This window comes from Saccostrea cucullata, unplaced genomic scaffold (assembly GCF_032062105.1).
Source record: "Saccostrea cucullata isolate Sc308-1 unplaced genomic scaffold, CSIRO_AGI_Scuc_v1 ctg184, whole genome shotgun sequence".
Classification (NCBI taxonomy): Eukaryota; Metazoa; Mollusca; class Bivalvia; order Ostreida; family Ostreidae; genus Saccostrea; species Saccostrea cuccullata.
The window spans coordinates 256,528-271,240 of record NW_026926406.1 but is presented as its reverse complement, the minus strand read 5'-3'; the positions used below and the strand labels follow the sequence as shown (position 1 = coordinate 271,240).

General features: G+C 32.0%; 2 protein-coding genes across 2 annotated transcripts; one reads left to right on the top strand and one right to left on the bottom strand.

Moving 5' to 3' along the window:
- The first annotated feature begins 1,852 nt into the window (after positions 1-1,852).
- LOC134271604 (uncharacterized) lies at positions 1,853-2,879 on the top strand. Its single transcript, XM_062753804.1, has 2 exons — positions 1,853-2,058; positions 2,518-2,879. Exons 1-2 carry the CDS (start codon positions 1,873-1,875, stop codon positions 2,830-2,832), a joined length of 501 nt encoding a protein of 166 aa, XP_062609788.1. The 5' UTR covers positions 1,853-1,872; the 3' UTR covers positions 2,833-2,879.
- A 10,454-nt stretch (positions 2,880-13,333) lies between these two features.
- LOC134271602 (oligodendrocyte transcription factor 2-like) lies at positions 13,334-14,671 on the bottom strand. Its single transcript, XM_062753803.1, has one exon. The coding sequence runs from the start codon at positions 14,107-14,109 to the stop codon at positions 13,453-13,455; it is 657 nt and encodes a 218-aa protein (XP_062609787.1). The 5' UTR covers positions 14,110-14,671; the 3' UTR covers positions 13,334-13,452.
- Positions 14,672-14,713: the final 42 nt, after the last annotated feature.

The window sequence follows — 14,713 nt, the reverse complement described above, 5'->3', positions numbered from 1 at the left end:
TTATAATACAAAATCTTAATGTGTATACACTCTAAATACAGTGTATCATATGATTTTTCGAATCTCGTAAAACTTTATTAAGAATAGGGCAATTCTCTATTTCTAAATACAAGTCTTAACTTGCCTTTCACTTTCAACAAATCAAATGAAACCCCATTGAAGGTCATCTTATTTATATCGTTACTAAAAAAAGCACATGGTAAATCACAATGGCAGACTTTACAAGTAAAGACATCGAATAACTCGTGTTTTATGGAGAGGGGAAGAGGACTTGTGGAATATATCAAGCAGTGCATAGTACGATGATAGACACTGCTATCAGAACCTCATCTTCTAATTTTATTATTTTGACAGAGAGAGAAATATGGCGGGGGAAAACACGTGGGAATACGGGAATACGTAGTGAATTTACAGTATTATAATTCAAAAGTATTCTAATTTATACTTGTATTATACTACAAATCTCATCGTGTATACTGGCCTTAAAAGACAAAATTGCATCGTTATCGGCTGCTCCATGACGTTCTAAAACGTCAGCGTTTCTGTTGTTTTCAATGAGGACAACCAATCTTCTCAAGCTGATTTCTTTTCAACAAAGCAAAATATTAAGCCATGATTTGGAATACGAATCGATATAACATTTCTAATTTTGATTTTCTCAATTGTTTTTAGATTTTACCTCATTTTACAGAGAAAAATGACTACAGACTTTATTTAGTGTATTGTTTGTAACTTACTAAATTTTAACCTGCTCCGCGATCCGATTTTTGCATTTTTAAAAGCTGGATAAATTTTAAGAAATCGTGGTATTAAAAAAAAATAATACAAATCATTTGGATTTATTGTCAAAATATTTCTACCAATTTTTTTTATTTACAGATTTTAATACATAGTTTTACAGTACATATATACATTTTCCGTAAACTTTTTATGAGACAAAGAGAGCACTAATGAGAGAGAGAGAGAGAGAAAGCAGGAGAGAGGGAGAAGAAAGAGAGAGAGGAGAGATAGTGGGATAGAAAAAAAATACATAAACAGACTCTTCTAGGGTTTCCAGGTTAGTCAAAAGTCAATTGAGTATTGTTTCTTGTGATATTTCTACCAAATTTGGATAACATATGACGTCAAATAAAAAAAAGATACGAAAGTAGTCCACGAACTTTTCGAACAACCCTCGTATTTTTCCCGAAATTATTGTGAATGACGTACTGGAAAAACCTTTTGAACAACATTTTGAAAGTAAAATAAAAAAAAAAAATGGCTTTAAGTATTTTTTTTGTGTTTCAAATAGGAGTGCATTGATTTGTGTTTGTTCAATGTTAATAATGGTTTTTCAATCTAGAATGATAGAGGGTATTAAGTGTGTATAAAGAATCATCGATTCGGTATATCCCTGTGAGCTTGAAATAAAAGATACAGCATATTCCACTATCTAACTAGCAAAAGACGTTTATGGTAACCTATTCAAAAGCTTTACGAAAAACGTGATGAATTCAACTTTCGAATCATCTACTTCCGCAGCTTATGTAGCAATATCACTTGCATATTAATGTTAATTAAGCTATATGAAAGAGAAACGTGTAGACATACAATAGGGAGGGATGTATCTGTATACAAAAAAAGGTTTGTTAAGGACACACTTATATAAATAGTTAATTGAGGTTCATTTTGAAAAAAAAAAGCTTTCAAGAGCACAAATAATTTAAAGTTCATTAATATTGATCTTCCAATAGTTTCATATTATAATAAACAACGAGTAAAATATGATTTAAATCTAAATGAAGCAAACGTAGAAACAACAAATACGGAAACTGCAAAAATACAGCGGCGGATATGTCGGAAATGTTAACAAAAAAGGTTAAAATCTTCCTTATGCCGGGGATAGAAAAAAGTACCTCTGAACCAAAACCTACAGATGACCAGGATGACCCTGGTGTTGGGGAGACATCTGGTGGTCAGGCTGCTGATGAGGAGGCGGGGGCAGTGGGTGGGGAGACTGAGAATGGCCAGGGCGGTCAGAGGAAATACATTACTATAGAAACTGACGTCACAGTGGAGGTAAATAATTTACAGTATAAAACTATTTTAGTAATGAAATTCACAGAAGGTTTGATTCTATTCAGGTGATATCACCAAAAGGAATTTTTAGACTGTTTATGATGACAGATGAAGATCATTATTTTAGCTTAACTATCAATTTCTCCGAATGTCAAAATATCAAAATATGTAAATCAATATGCGATCTGACGACCGCCAAATAATTATTTGGTGGCCGCCACATAAATAACTGGCGGCCGCTAGAAATAAATCTAGCTGTCGCCAGAAAATTTATTACTAGTATCAAGCGGCCGCAAGATAAAAAATTTTCCTACCTCGCACCTACCAGCTTCCGTACAAAAACATGACAAGCTTTTTAAATTGTAATTTAGTTAATTGTTGAATAAAGAAAATAAATAAAATGATCTATTGAATTCCAGTTTGAAAACATTTTTCAATAATACAAGGCTCTCATAACAGGAATGTCTGGGTGATACCTCTGTAGAGGGAGTCTGGTTCTGCAGTCACTGTCGTAGTTTGTTCATATCTGTGTTTGCCGCCAGTTTCGAGGTCGAGGAATTAAGTGTTTTCCTGGTTGACAACGTTCTATATATAGAAGGGAATCACACGCCAAGACATGGGGAGATAACCACACCCGCTAGGACATTCACCCAGACCTTTATTATCCCCCCTGTCAGACCTGATCACTATGATTTATCTTCTGTCTCCAGCTTCACTAATGGCGACTATCTCTGTGTCTGCATTCCCTCTCATCTTGATAAACACGAACACTGATTAATGCTTATCTAAAGAGAAAATATCAAACAATAAATTGCATTTCTTTATGTATTACAATGTTTGTAAAAAGTCTAAAGCATTTATCTTTGACTGTTTTTTTTCTGTATTAGTTGTAACTATTAACTATTGTAGCTGTTGACTATTTGTGATATATATTGATATTAATCTTCAAGTTGGAAAAAAGATGTTAAATTTTGTAGATTCTTTTTTTCGCGAGGATTAAATATTCCAAATGATTCTTAGACGCAATTTTGCAAGAACGATCATAACAATATGATTAAGCTATCAAGAGATTTTAAATGGATTCGGCGCTAAGAAATAATAAAAAAAACAGTAGAAAACTCGCGAATGGTGCTTCTTTCTAATTAAAAAGTAATTATTTCTTCAATGAAACATATGGAGATAACGAACAGTATTTAAGATCAAAAGTCTATAAAACAATACAAAACAGAAGCAGCGCAAACAAAACATCAAAAGTGGGACCAGGTGACATGAAGGAGTGAGCATCCTCTGCCGACTGGTCACACTCGCAGTGTGCCCCTTGTAAAGATTGGGAAATAACGGGATCGACATCCGTCGTCAATTCAGGGTATAAATAATGGAATAACAATTAGTATGAACAATGTCAGTCAGCATTTGACTCAATGATAAATTGTATTTGCTGACAAGGTCATTGTATCGACCATAGAAGTTACAAAATGATGCTTTTAAAGAAGACTGCTGATATTCTTGTTTCATTAACTTGTTTGTCAATAATTTTCCTCGTTTTAGAAATTGTTCATTCGTATAGCATGCTTGTGCATATCAAATCAACTGAGATATATAAACTCGGTATGCAGGTGATGAAGGTATATTGCTGCATAAGTTACGGTTGAAATGGACTAATGAGCTTGAATACTTACTGATCTTTATCTTTGTATTTCATACAAGAAAAATAGAACTTTTCTAAATTTCACATATTTCATGTGTATCAAGTAATAGGGTTTCACCCAATGCAAGTAAGAAGTTTTTGAATATTAACTAGTACAATTTAATAAATATTGACATTCGTATTTGCCTTAAGAATAAAAAACTAAATTAAATATATAATAGAATTAAGGTGCATTTGAAAAGTGAAATTTTCATTTCTGCGGCAAATGTTCTGTTGATGAATCAGGTTTTTATTATACAGGAAAAGGAAGCAAATTAACGAATTTGTACTTTTCTCATTTTTTTCTTACATTTGCTCTCTCTCTCTCTCTCTCTCTCTCTCTCTGACAGCGCTATGCGCGAACTAGCAACCATTTGTTTTAACATTCAAGCTATCGTCAGGCAATGCTGGCCGTTGCAAAATGACACGCTGAAGGTCGTGGCTTCATAATTCAGAGGAGGGAGTTTTAAAGATATTTTAAATAAATTTAATCAATTTACATGAAAGTTAAAATACATGAATATGTTGTAGAAAATTATTTGCATATAAATTTAATAATCTACCATCTTGACAAGAATAAATTGAATGTTGATTTAATTATTTTGAAAGTCAGTATTCTGTTTGATAAAAGAAAGATCTATACACATTGCAAAATATAGAGATATGATCATGTGATATTTTAAGAAATTAAAGCAACTGGTATATATTTTTATTTATATAAAGTAAGTCTTAAATCAATCCGTACATTGTTAATTACAAAGTAATATGTATTATATTGTTTTGATTTATAAGGTAAAATATAAATTATATAAATCAAAACTTTGGGGATAATTTGAAGGCTCGAGATTTTTCTTAATTTTTTAATTTCCATCTTTTCGCATATAAAGGTCTACAATTTGCCAAAATGGTCATATCATCAATACAAATGCATGTTTATTTTACAATTTAGAAATATATTTCATACCTTCAAATCTAAAAATAATAATTAAATCTGTGAATCCATTTTTGATTCTAGCATATTATTTTGAAAACGAAGAATTACCTATATTAGGGATTAATACTACAGAAGGAAACAAAATCCTCAGTAAAGGTGGGATTACAATTATTTTGCAAAAACAATTCTATCAACACATGAATGAATGGAAATAAACAATGAAAAAAAAATAGACACAATGATTTTATAAAGGAATCACTCTTACAGGTTTATGCAATCTGTAAATATAATCCTAAATCATCACGAGCAGCTGCGATCTAAGAGAAGGAATTAATGTTGACAAGACAAATCATTTAGTGAGAGTCCTAAACTTAATTAGGGAAAAAGCCGAATTGGGATCCGCCCCTCTACATCTGATAATAAATGTTGTATTTGTTTGCATCAAGCGCGCGCGCACGACTCGTCACAATGGCGACTCAGGGTGCCAAGATACGAAAACAGATACTATCTTACAAATAAAGTGTGAAGTCATCTTCAGCCGAGAACTTTTTATTTTCTTTCAAAAAACTTAGTAATTGAAACCGACAACTATAATTCAGTTAATCTTTAAGTAGAGGAAAGGAGTTTTAAACAAATAAGTACCTGGTATACAATAAGAATAAACAAAGGAGAAAACGGTGTTTGATATATAAGCTTCTGACAGAGTTTTTGTTACATCAAGGTCTTAGATTTCTAATGGTCATTTTAATATCTCACAAATCTGAAGAAATGTGAATTTGTTCTTTGAAATTTTCATTTCACATTTGGACTTCACATGAAGCATAGTAAATGTAAAATATCAAACAAAAATTATAATAAAAGAATAAACAAAAATAAATCATTATAACAAAACTTAAATACGGTAATTATAACAAAAGTATAAATAACATATTTAATGATAATAAAAGTATAAACAACGATTGATGATTATAATTAAATTATCATTTTAATCAACAATTAAGTAATTGTATTAAAATCATAAACAATAGTTAATAAATTATTATATAAAGTATAAACAATAAATTTGAATTATTATATCAAGTATTAAAAACAATTTAAAAAGTATGATATAAGTTTAATCAGGAATAATATTATTATGATAAAAAAATGAACATCGATGAGTTAATTTTGATAAAATTAAAACAAACAATAAATAATAATGCTAAAAATTACAAACAACAAATATATACGAGCGCAATTACGTGAAACACAATAATACATGTAATTTTATAAAAATGCAATTAAGCAAAAAATAAATGAATTACTATATAAAAGTACAAAAAGAAAATTAATACATTAGAAAGACTACATAAACAATATATGATGTATCCAGGATCAGAGTCTGGTAACAACATCGTCTTTGATTCTAAAGGTGATGAAAATAACGTATTACAGAGGTACTGTGTTGTAATAGTACGTTTTACTCCACTTATACTTACAGTTCTTCAAAATTTCATTTTAGTCTTTAATAAGTTGAATATCTCTGTAAACCCAAGGTTCGGTCTTCACTACATATACTATAGATTCCTATTAAAACAAATCCTTAATACAAACAGAGATATACTGTATTGCCGGTCCAGCAAAAACTCTGCTAACTCTCTTTCTTTATTTCTCACAAAATACAAACTGCTGTTAACGATCTGGAACATAAAAACGCTCTTTCCTACTTTATACAAACATTACTTTTGATAAATTAAAAAAAAACTATGCTTTTTGCTACATTAAAAAACTTGCCATGACCTTCAACTCCATATTTTAAAATATCGACTACGTATTATCAGTTTTTTTTTAAAATAAAAGTTAGTATACTTCTGTTCATATGTCAACTCAATATATCCTAGTGAACCTGAAATAAGTTATACCATTAAGTCTGATACGTATGTTTCACATAACAACTAACTTATTGGAGTCTGAACATTTAAGAAGTCCTTGTTTGCTCTGCTCCCATTTCTTCTTTTCAAGGACTATCTAGCTTGATTACTGGTTAGTTAAAGTGTTTCTGTAAATAATATTTATTTTCATTTTAAAATTATTTTGAAAAACTATTTCACGATATCACTACATGTATAAAGTTATTATTAATAAAATCTTCTTCTTTTTTAATTTGTGTACCATATACATGTACTTCTTTACTCTTTTTCTAATCAATACTTTGAAAGTTGATGATTTCTTTTTTAATCTACTCTACTATTTCAAATGAAAAAAAAAGCAGAATATTATGTTAACTTTATTTTCGACTGTTGTTGACATAATTTGCTTGATACTGACAATGTTGCTGGATAAAATAAATTCATCCGGTCAGAATCTGTTCCTCCTAATTAGGCCAAACCCACGTTAAATTAGCTTCTGCTTCATCTGATAAACCAAATGGAAGCAGTAGTTCGGTTGTTTGTATCAATCGAGTGCACACGCGTGTCAACAATGGTAACTCCTTTGGACAGATCCGAAAGAAAAGAAACAGATTTTACATTGCTAAATAAAGAATGACCACACATAGTCAATGACGTGGGGACAGGGTGATCTTTAAAAGTCAGAGAAATCATTTTAAAACGAACAAGAATTAGTTTTTATGTACACGTGAGAAAACTACATTGATGAAGTATTTAGAAATTCTTGACTTTTTAAGTTAAAGATTGCTCCTTTTTAACTTCCCACTTGAATATTTACATACGTCATCCATGCACATTGCACGACATACATATTCATATTGACAAATCATCCTGCAAAATTCCAAATAAATGTAATACATACATGTATGTCGGCATTCCTTGTAGACGGGTTTTATATCTCACAACTGATTGGATCTGCAAGAGAATAATGTATGTCTAAACAATTTCTAAAACAAGGTTATTTTAACAGTATGTTCGTAGCAGTGAAGGAGAAACTTCAAGAGTACCTGTGCAACAATATATTCAAGAATTAGTGGTGTATAAATGTTGATATAATCACAAGATTTTACCAAAATCAGTATCTTAAAAACTTATGACTTTTCAACTTTATACACAACCATCCCCACGATAAAGTAAAGTCCAGACTCTTTGAGATCAATGACAGCTTCTTTTTCAATAAAAATGGAACTCGTACATTTACTTAATTACCTTGTCATTAGTCATTTGCAAAATCATTTTGTTTGAAAACATTCAGATTGTACACGGAAGTACTCTGAAGTTGACATCAAAATATCAAAAAGAAGCTTGAGTTTCTGATTGACAGTACATATGTATCCATGTGGGTTTTGGAGAACAGGTCTTCCAGCAATCTTTGGAATCCAAATTGGTTTACAAATTGCGCCCCATATTAGCAGACTTATTTTTGTATTCATATGAAGCATAATTTGTCCAAAATCTAGTACGTTAAAAGAGGAAAACACTTGCTGTGGCCTTCAACTCGACATTTAGATATATCGACAACGTTTTGTCAAGTAACAATGTATTTCCTTTCTAATGTCGATTAAACTTCCCTTACTTATGCAGCAATATACCTTCATCACCTGCATACGGAGTTTATATATCTCAGTTGATTCAATATGCATGTATATCCATGTGATATCGGAAAGACCTGTCTCATATTTGAATATTTACTTTAAAAAGACGTTATTGGTTATCTACAGTGTTGTCACAACCAAGCTCTGTGATAAACGTGATGATTTTATCTTTTCAGCCTTCAACTTCCCTTACTTTTTCAGCATACCTTCATCACTTGCATACGGAGGTTATTTATCTCAGTTGATTCGATACGCAAGAGCATGCTTTCTGTTAATACAATTTTTAAAACGAGGTGAATTATTGACAAACATATTCATGAAACAAGAATATCAGCAATCTCGTTTAAAGACATCATTTTGTAATTTCTTTGGCCGATACAATGATATTGTCAGCAAATACAATTTATCATATAGTCAAATGCTGACTGTTTTTTCATACTTTTCGTTAGTATGAATTGACGACGGATTTTTCCGTTATTTCCCGATCAATACAAGGAGCACACAGCGGGTGTGACCGTTCAGCATAGGATGCTCACTTCTCCATGGCTTTTGATCCCATCTCTGATGTTTCGGAGGTCCGTGTTTGCTCTGCTCCTATTTTGTATTGTTTTACGGATTTTTGATCTTGAATACTGTTCGTTACATCCACATGTTTCATTGTTTGGCTATTATTACACACTTATATTCCGTTAATTCGAATCTCCGACCATGACAAAGAGCATACGACGTGTAGACCTGTCGGCAAGGAATGATCAGTCATCCATGGCACCTGCTCCCACCCCTGGTGATTCAGAGACTCGTGTTTGCTCTGCTTCTAATTAATTTGCATTGTTTGAATGGACTTTTCAGCTTGAATACGGCTCGTCGTCTACATATATTTCATGTATGAAGGTGAATTATAACAAATCTCCATACTGTAAATATATATATATATATATATATATATATATATATATATATATATATATATATATATATATATATATATATATATATATATATATATATATATATATATATATATATATATATATATATATATATATATATGGTTCTCTTCATAACCTCCACGAAAATTTTTGATTTCACAATATTAAAAAGTATGTTTGTCATAGCTTTATATCAAAACCATGTCTTTGATTGCATATATTTTGCATACTTACACTACAAAATAGACTTACTGACTTACAGTGCATTGTGAAATAATTACCCTACATTTGACTTAATAAAAACATATTTTCCAATAGTGGGCAGAATTATTCACCATAGGTTTGTAATATAATTTTTTTCGTGTACCACATATGACAAGAAGATGTCCTTTCTATATCCATCTGTTTTCGACTGTTGGTCATTCTGCCATTCTGGGCCACCGAGGGCTAAATTCCCCCTCCCTTGTAATTGGCAGTGCTGGTTCAAGTGGATCCCTGCGGGAGGTGCCCGGACCTTTCACGTGGTGTCTGTCATTACGGACCGCACGGGCCACGCCCCCTTACTTGTTTTGCCTCCCCTTTCCAATGTGTGCAATTGCTCGGAAATCTGCGTCAACTCTAATTGCCGCTTATTAAGAGTGGGGGTTAAATATCTGCGACCTTTCATTGCTTCATTGCTTTCTTCCTCGTTTTGTATTTTTAAAAAGTTTCTGTTATTAAAATTTGTTGCCAATCGCAAACCCTAGAGGTATCTATAAAACATATTAATTAAATGCTTTTCTTCATTTTGTAAAATTTGTGAAAAACATCAAGACAGAAACGTTTACATCAAGACAGAAACGAACATGTACATTCATGTACATGAAATGGTAAAATTGTATAAAAAAAAAAAAAAAAGGAAAAAAAAAGGGCAACATGGTCAATGGCCCTGGTGTTAGGGCGGGGCTCTGGTGATTCTGTATTGAAAATGCACAAATTCAAATCTTCTTCTCTTCCCATGTATACTTTGCAGATAAAATTACTCTTTGAAAATGTTCATTAATGTGCCTGAACATTTAGAGTCAAACTACTATAGTACATAGTTACGAGGACTGTTAAAAAATAATGTCCTGAGCAGTGACATATATACTTAGAATTAGAAATCATATGGCACTAAAAAAATAAGCTTGACTTTCTCTCATGATTGAACCTTTAATGAATTGGTAACAGTTTGTGTGACCACTTTTCATCACATAGTTTCATAGTGAGAAGCTGGAAAACAAGGGCTATTCGAGACACTACATTAAAAATGAATATTAAAGAATCAGTAAACTATAGTGAAATTAAATGCTTCGTTGAAATCGCTGTAAAACATGTTAGAATTCCAAAAGAAATATTCATTGAAATATGTTGAATTTACAGCAACCAATGTCTGTTTTAAAGACAAATGAGCAGGTGGATTTCAATGAACTAAAATGGTGTAATGGGCATCAAAAATGGGTAGTGTCCTTGGCAACAAGGACTCACAACAACCAATGAACTGTTTGCCAAAATTCAACATATAATCCCTGATGATGTTTGATTTGCTTGAAGGCACATAGAAAATTGATAGGAACCATTTTGGATGTAGATAACACTGTTTCAAAGAAACATTTGACAGTAAGAAAGCTTATTACTCAATGGTCACCCTATATTTTGAAAAATGAGTGAAAACTACAGAGTGTTAGAATATCTAAACAATTGTTTTCAAAAATCAAAATTTGTAACTATCTATGCTTGTCTGAAATTCAAACAGATAATGAAACTTGAATCCATTGCTTTAAACCCTCAAAACAAACTTACAATAAATCCACTTAACAAAGAAGACAAAGTTTTAGAAGAGCAAAGAATTGCAAGAGCACAAAAACAGCTTTATATGCCATTTTCTTAAATATTAGTGGTCTTGTTGTAAAACTTTTATTCGGAAAGGCAGTTCAATTCCTGGTCTTGTTTCATCTTTCTGAAAGGTGTTTTTCAAGTTTGGAAAGAGAAACAAGTCAACGGCTAAAAGATCTTGCGAATATTGTGGGTGTGACAAAATTTTAACTCTCTGCTTATCCCCCAAACTCCTTAACTCTTCATGGCGTATGGGTTTGGACGCTTTCATGAAGAAATTTTATGTAGTGGTTTCCTGATTCTGGTTCCTTCCTTTCATAAACCTTTCGATTTTTCTTTTGCAAAAACTTTGCTTTCTAGACTCCTCCAGAAATTGATTTTTTTTTTTTAATAATTGTTCAGATATATTTTTACATATTGTCATTTTCAAAACATAGGATGACCATTGAGTATCAAGCTTTTTTTACTGTCAAGTGTTTAGAACTTTGAAACAGATTTAACTACCCCTAAATTGATGCCTATTTAATTTGCTATGTCTCTAATGGTCAATCAAACATCAAGAGTGATAACTTGTTGAATTTTGGCAAACAGTTCATTGGTTGTTGTGAGTCCTTGTCGCCAAGGACGGTAACCATTTTTGATGCCCATTAAATAATTTTTGTTTATTGAAATCCACATGCTCGTGTCTATAAAACATACATTGGTTGATGTAAATTTCACATATTTCATATTTGGGGGGGGGGATTCTTAGGAAGTTTTACAGCTGCTGTAACGAGACGTTTAATTTCACTCTAGATTACTGATTCTTTACCATTCATTTTTAATGCAGTGTCTCGAATAGCCCTTGTTTTCCAGCTTCACACAATGAAATTATGGGATGGAAAGTGGTCACATTAATTGTTTTCAATTCATCAAAGAGTCAATAGTAAGATAAAATCAAGCTTAATGTCAAATGATTTCTATGTTGTATGTCATAGAAATCAGGACACTATTTATTGAACAGCCCTCGTATGTCAATAAGAAAAAAATTCTCCTAAATATATTACAATTGAGATGCAGCTTTTAATTTTTAAGAACACGAAGACGACTTTTGCCACACACATCACGTCCCGGGGGAGTGGAGGATTAAATATTTCCGTAGAGTGATAAAAACATGTGTAAACTTTGATGCGGATAACAGGAGAGGAGACAGTTTTTTTTTCATTTAATATTAACCCGCCTTCTCCTAATGATTCCAGGTAAAATATAAATACACTATACTGGTCCATTGTTCGATATAGCTTTCACTTCCAAAGAGAAATAGGCATAAAAATCTTCGGTCAATGAAAGACGTTTCGTCCGTGCTTTAATTAAATCATTAAAATTTACGTCAGAAAATCGTTTTCAGTAAATTCTAGTATTTAAAAAAGAAGGGATAAAAATTAAGAAAGATTAAAAATTTTGTGAATCTGGAACTTGAATTTTCGGTCCTATCAAAAAAATTAATAAAATGAAATAAAACAATAACTAGGGTATACTATCTTAAGTATTCACGCAAGAAAAGTCCTTGATCCTTCTCTCAAACGATATTTTGTTTTTCTCGAATTAATTATTACTCCGAATGGAATTCCTCTCCTGTATTACACAAATTATTTTTCAATGTATTATGTACTTATAGGATATTATTCTTGAGATAAGAAAAAAAACAAAAAAGAAAAGAACTAAGCATCAAACTTTTTTCAACTTCCGCTGACTGTTTGACAAATTTTACATTTAGAGTAAATAATATTTTATCAAAGTGGCCTTTTCTACGTAAGATATTTTGAAATTAAAATAAGTAATTCTTTTAATTCTACCGATGTATTTAAAATTGAATTAATTAGAAGAATAGTTTTAGAAAAATAAATCAGTCCCAAAAAAGCGATTATTTTTTTTAGCATTATATGAGTAATTTTGAATCGAGAATTAAGAATTTTATTAAAAACACAAACGAAATTGGCTTAAACTCATAAAAAAAAAAACGTATACGATTCATTAATCGGTTTATGTATTAATCGGAACATTAAATTCAAGAATTTTTTTTTGAATTTTGAAAAGAATCAATGAAAACAATTAAACAAATGTCTTTGTACATAGTATATAGTGTATAAAGTTAAAAAGCATCAATTCTAAAAATTCATTCAAGTTGTAAAACAAGCATTAAGACCAATAATATTTCTCAAGTAATACTAAATATAATTGTATTTTTTTCTTTCATCAAATGAATTCCTTTCTTATTTAATGTTAACATTTATGCAAAATTTTCGTCATATGCACAATTTGCATAAGAACTGTCTAAAAGATATCTTTAAAGAAACAATGTACACTGATGAGTTAGCACTAATAAAAAGTCTTTGAATATGTCACTCATTAGAAATATATATCCACATAATCAGTAAAATAAAATGCTATGAAGTCCGATGAATGAAGTATGGAAATGGAAACTGATTTATAAAGGTGGTTGAATCACATGTCTCTGTGACGCCGATTGCAGCATCGGAGCTGAAGGTCGAAAACTAGAAGATGACGATGTTCTGCAAGAACAGAATGAAGAACAAGAGGACAAATGGGGAGGCACCGAATGTCTCAGACTGTGTCCAAAGGACGGGGGGTAGCCGCTGGGCAGGGGGAGGGGATAGGCTGCAGGTCCGTAGAGCGAGGTCCCAGGTGTATGAATGTACGGTAACGGTACAGTAGTGGCGGACTGGCGCTGGTTCGAAGCCGAGGAACGGTAGATTTCATCCAATAGCCGTTTCATTTCGTCCACTGACTTAGTCAGAGTTTGGATGTAGTTTCTGGCGAGGGTCAGTGTAGCAATTTTGGATAGTTTACGTACGGATGGTCCTTTGGCGTACGGCATAACTTCACGTAAGTTATCCATAGCCAAATTTAGATCGTGCATCCTCTTTCGTTCTCGGCTATTTATCTTGGCCCGCAACTCCGTTATTTCCTCGGGGTCTAGTCCTCGCAGAGTGTAGCTTGTTTTACGTTTTCTGGACGTTGATTTTAATTTTTTATCATCTTCTATTTGGTATTCCTCTTCTTCATCATTCATAATATCTACAAACTCTGTATGTTCATCCTCTGAATCAGACATTCTTAGCATTTACTGTCAACTTTTCTCTCTTTCTTCACAAAATAGAATAATCACCATCAGCAATACATCAAATTTCTTCCAATCTTTATTTTGTTTACAAATAGTTTCTTTTTATCATCTTTGACTCTACGTTTTAAAAATGGGCGTGGCGTTTTCGGTGGAAGAGCGGCACTGGGTTGATTTGTTCAAGTGGTCCGAGTTATCACGCCCCGCTACAAAAGGCGTTAACGGGGCTTTTTCAATATGCCTAATTTAGAACCCATTTGTTGGTCGGCTTCGCACCTCTCCCGTTTACTAGTGGTCAACGTTAAATGGTCACGTAGATCAAACGACACGACCTCTGATGTCGTAAAAAAGTTTAAAGTTACTTCGATTAATTTTCAAAGGTTTTTCTTCACAACAATGTGATACGTAAAGTAGCTTTATAAAGTTGATTAAGAGTTTAGTTATTGTTGTTTACGTTAAGGATTAGCGGAAAGATGAGTACCGTTTAAGGGATTAAATTTATTGTGTTTGTCTGTCTGGAAGTTCTAACAAGCGAAATTCGAAGATTAAAACAATCTGTCTGTTCAACTTTCAACGGTGAATACTGTATCACAGTAAAATACATCAG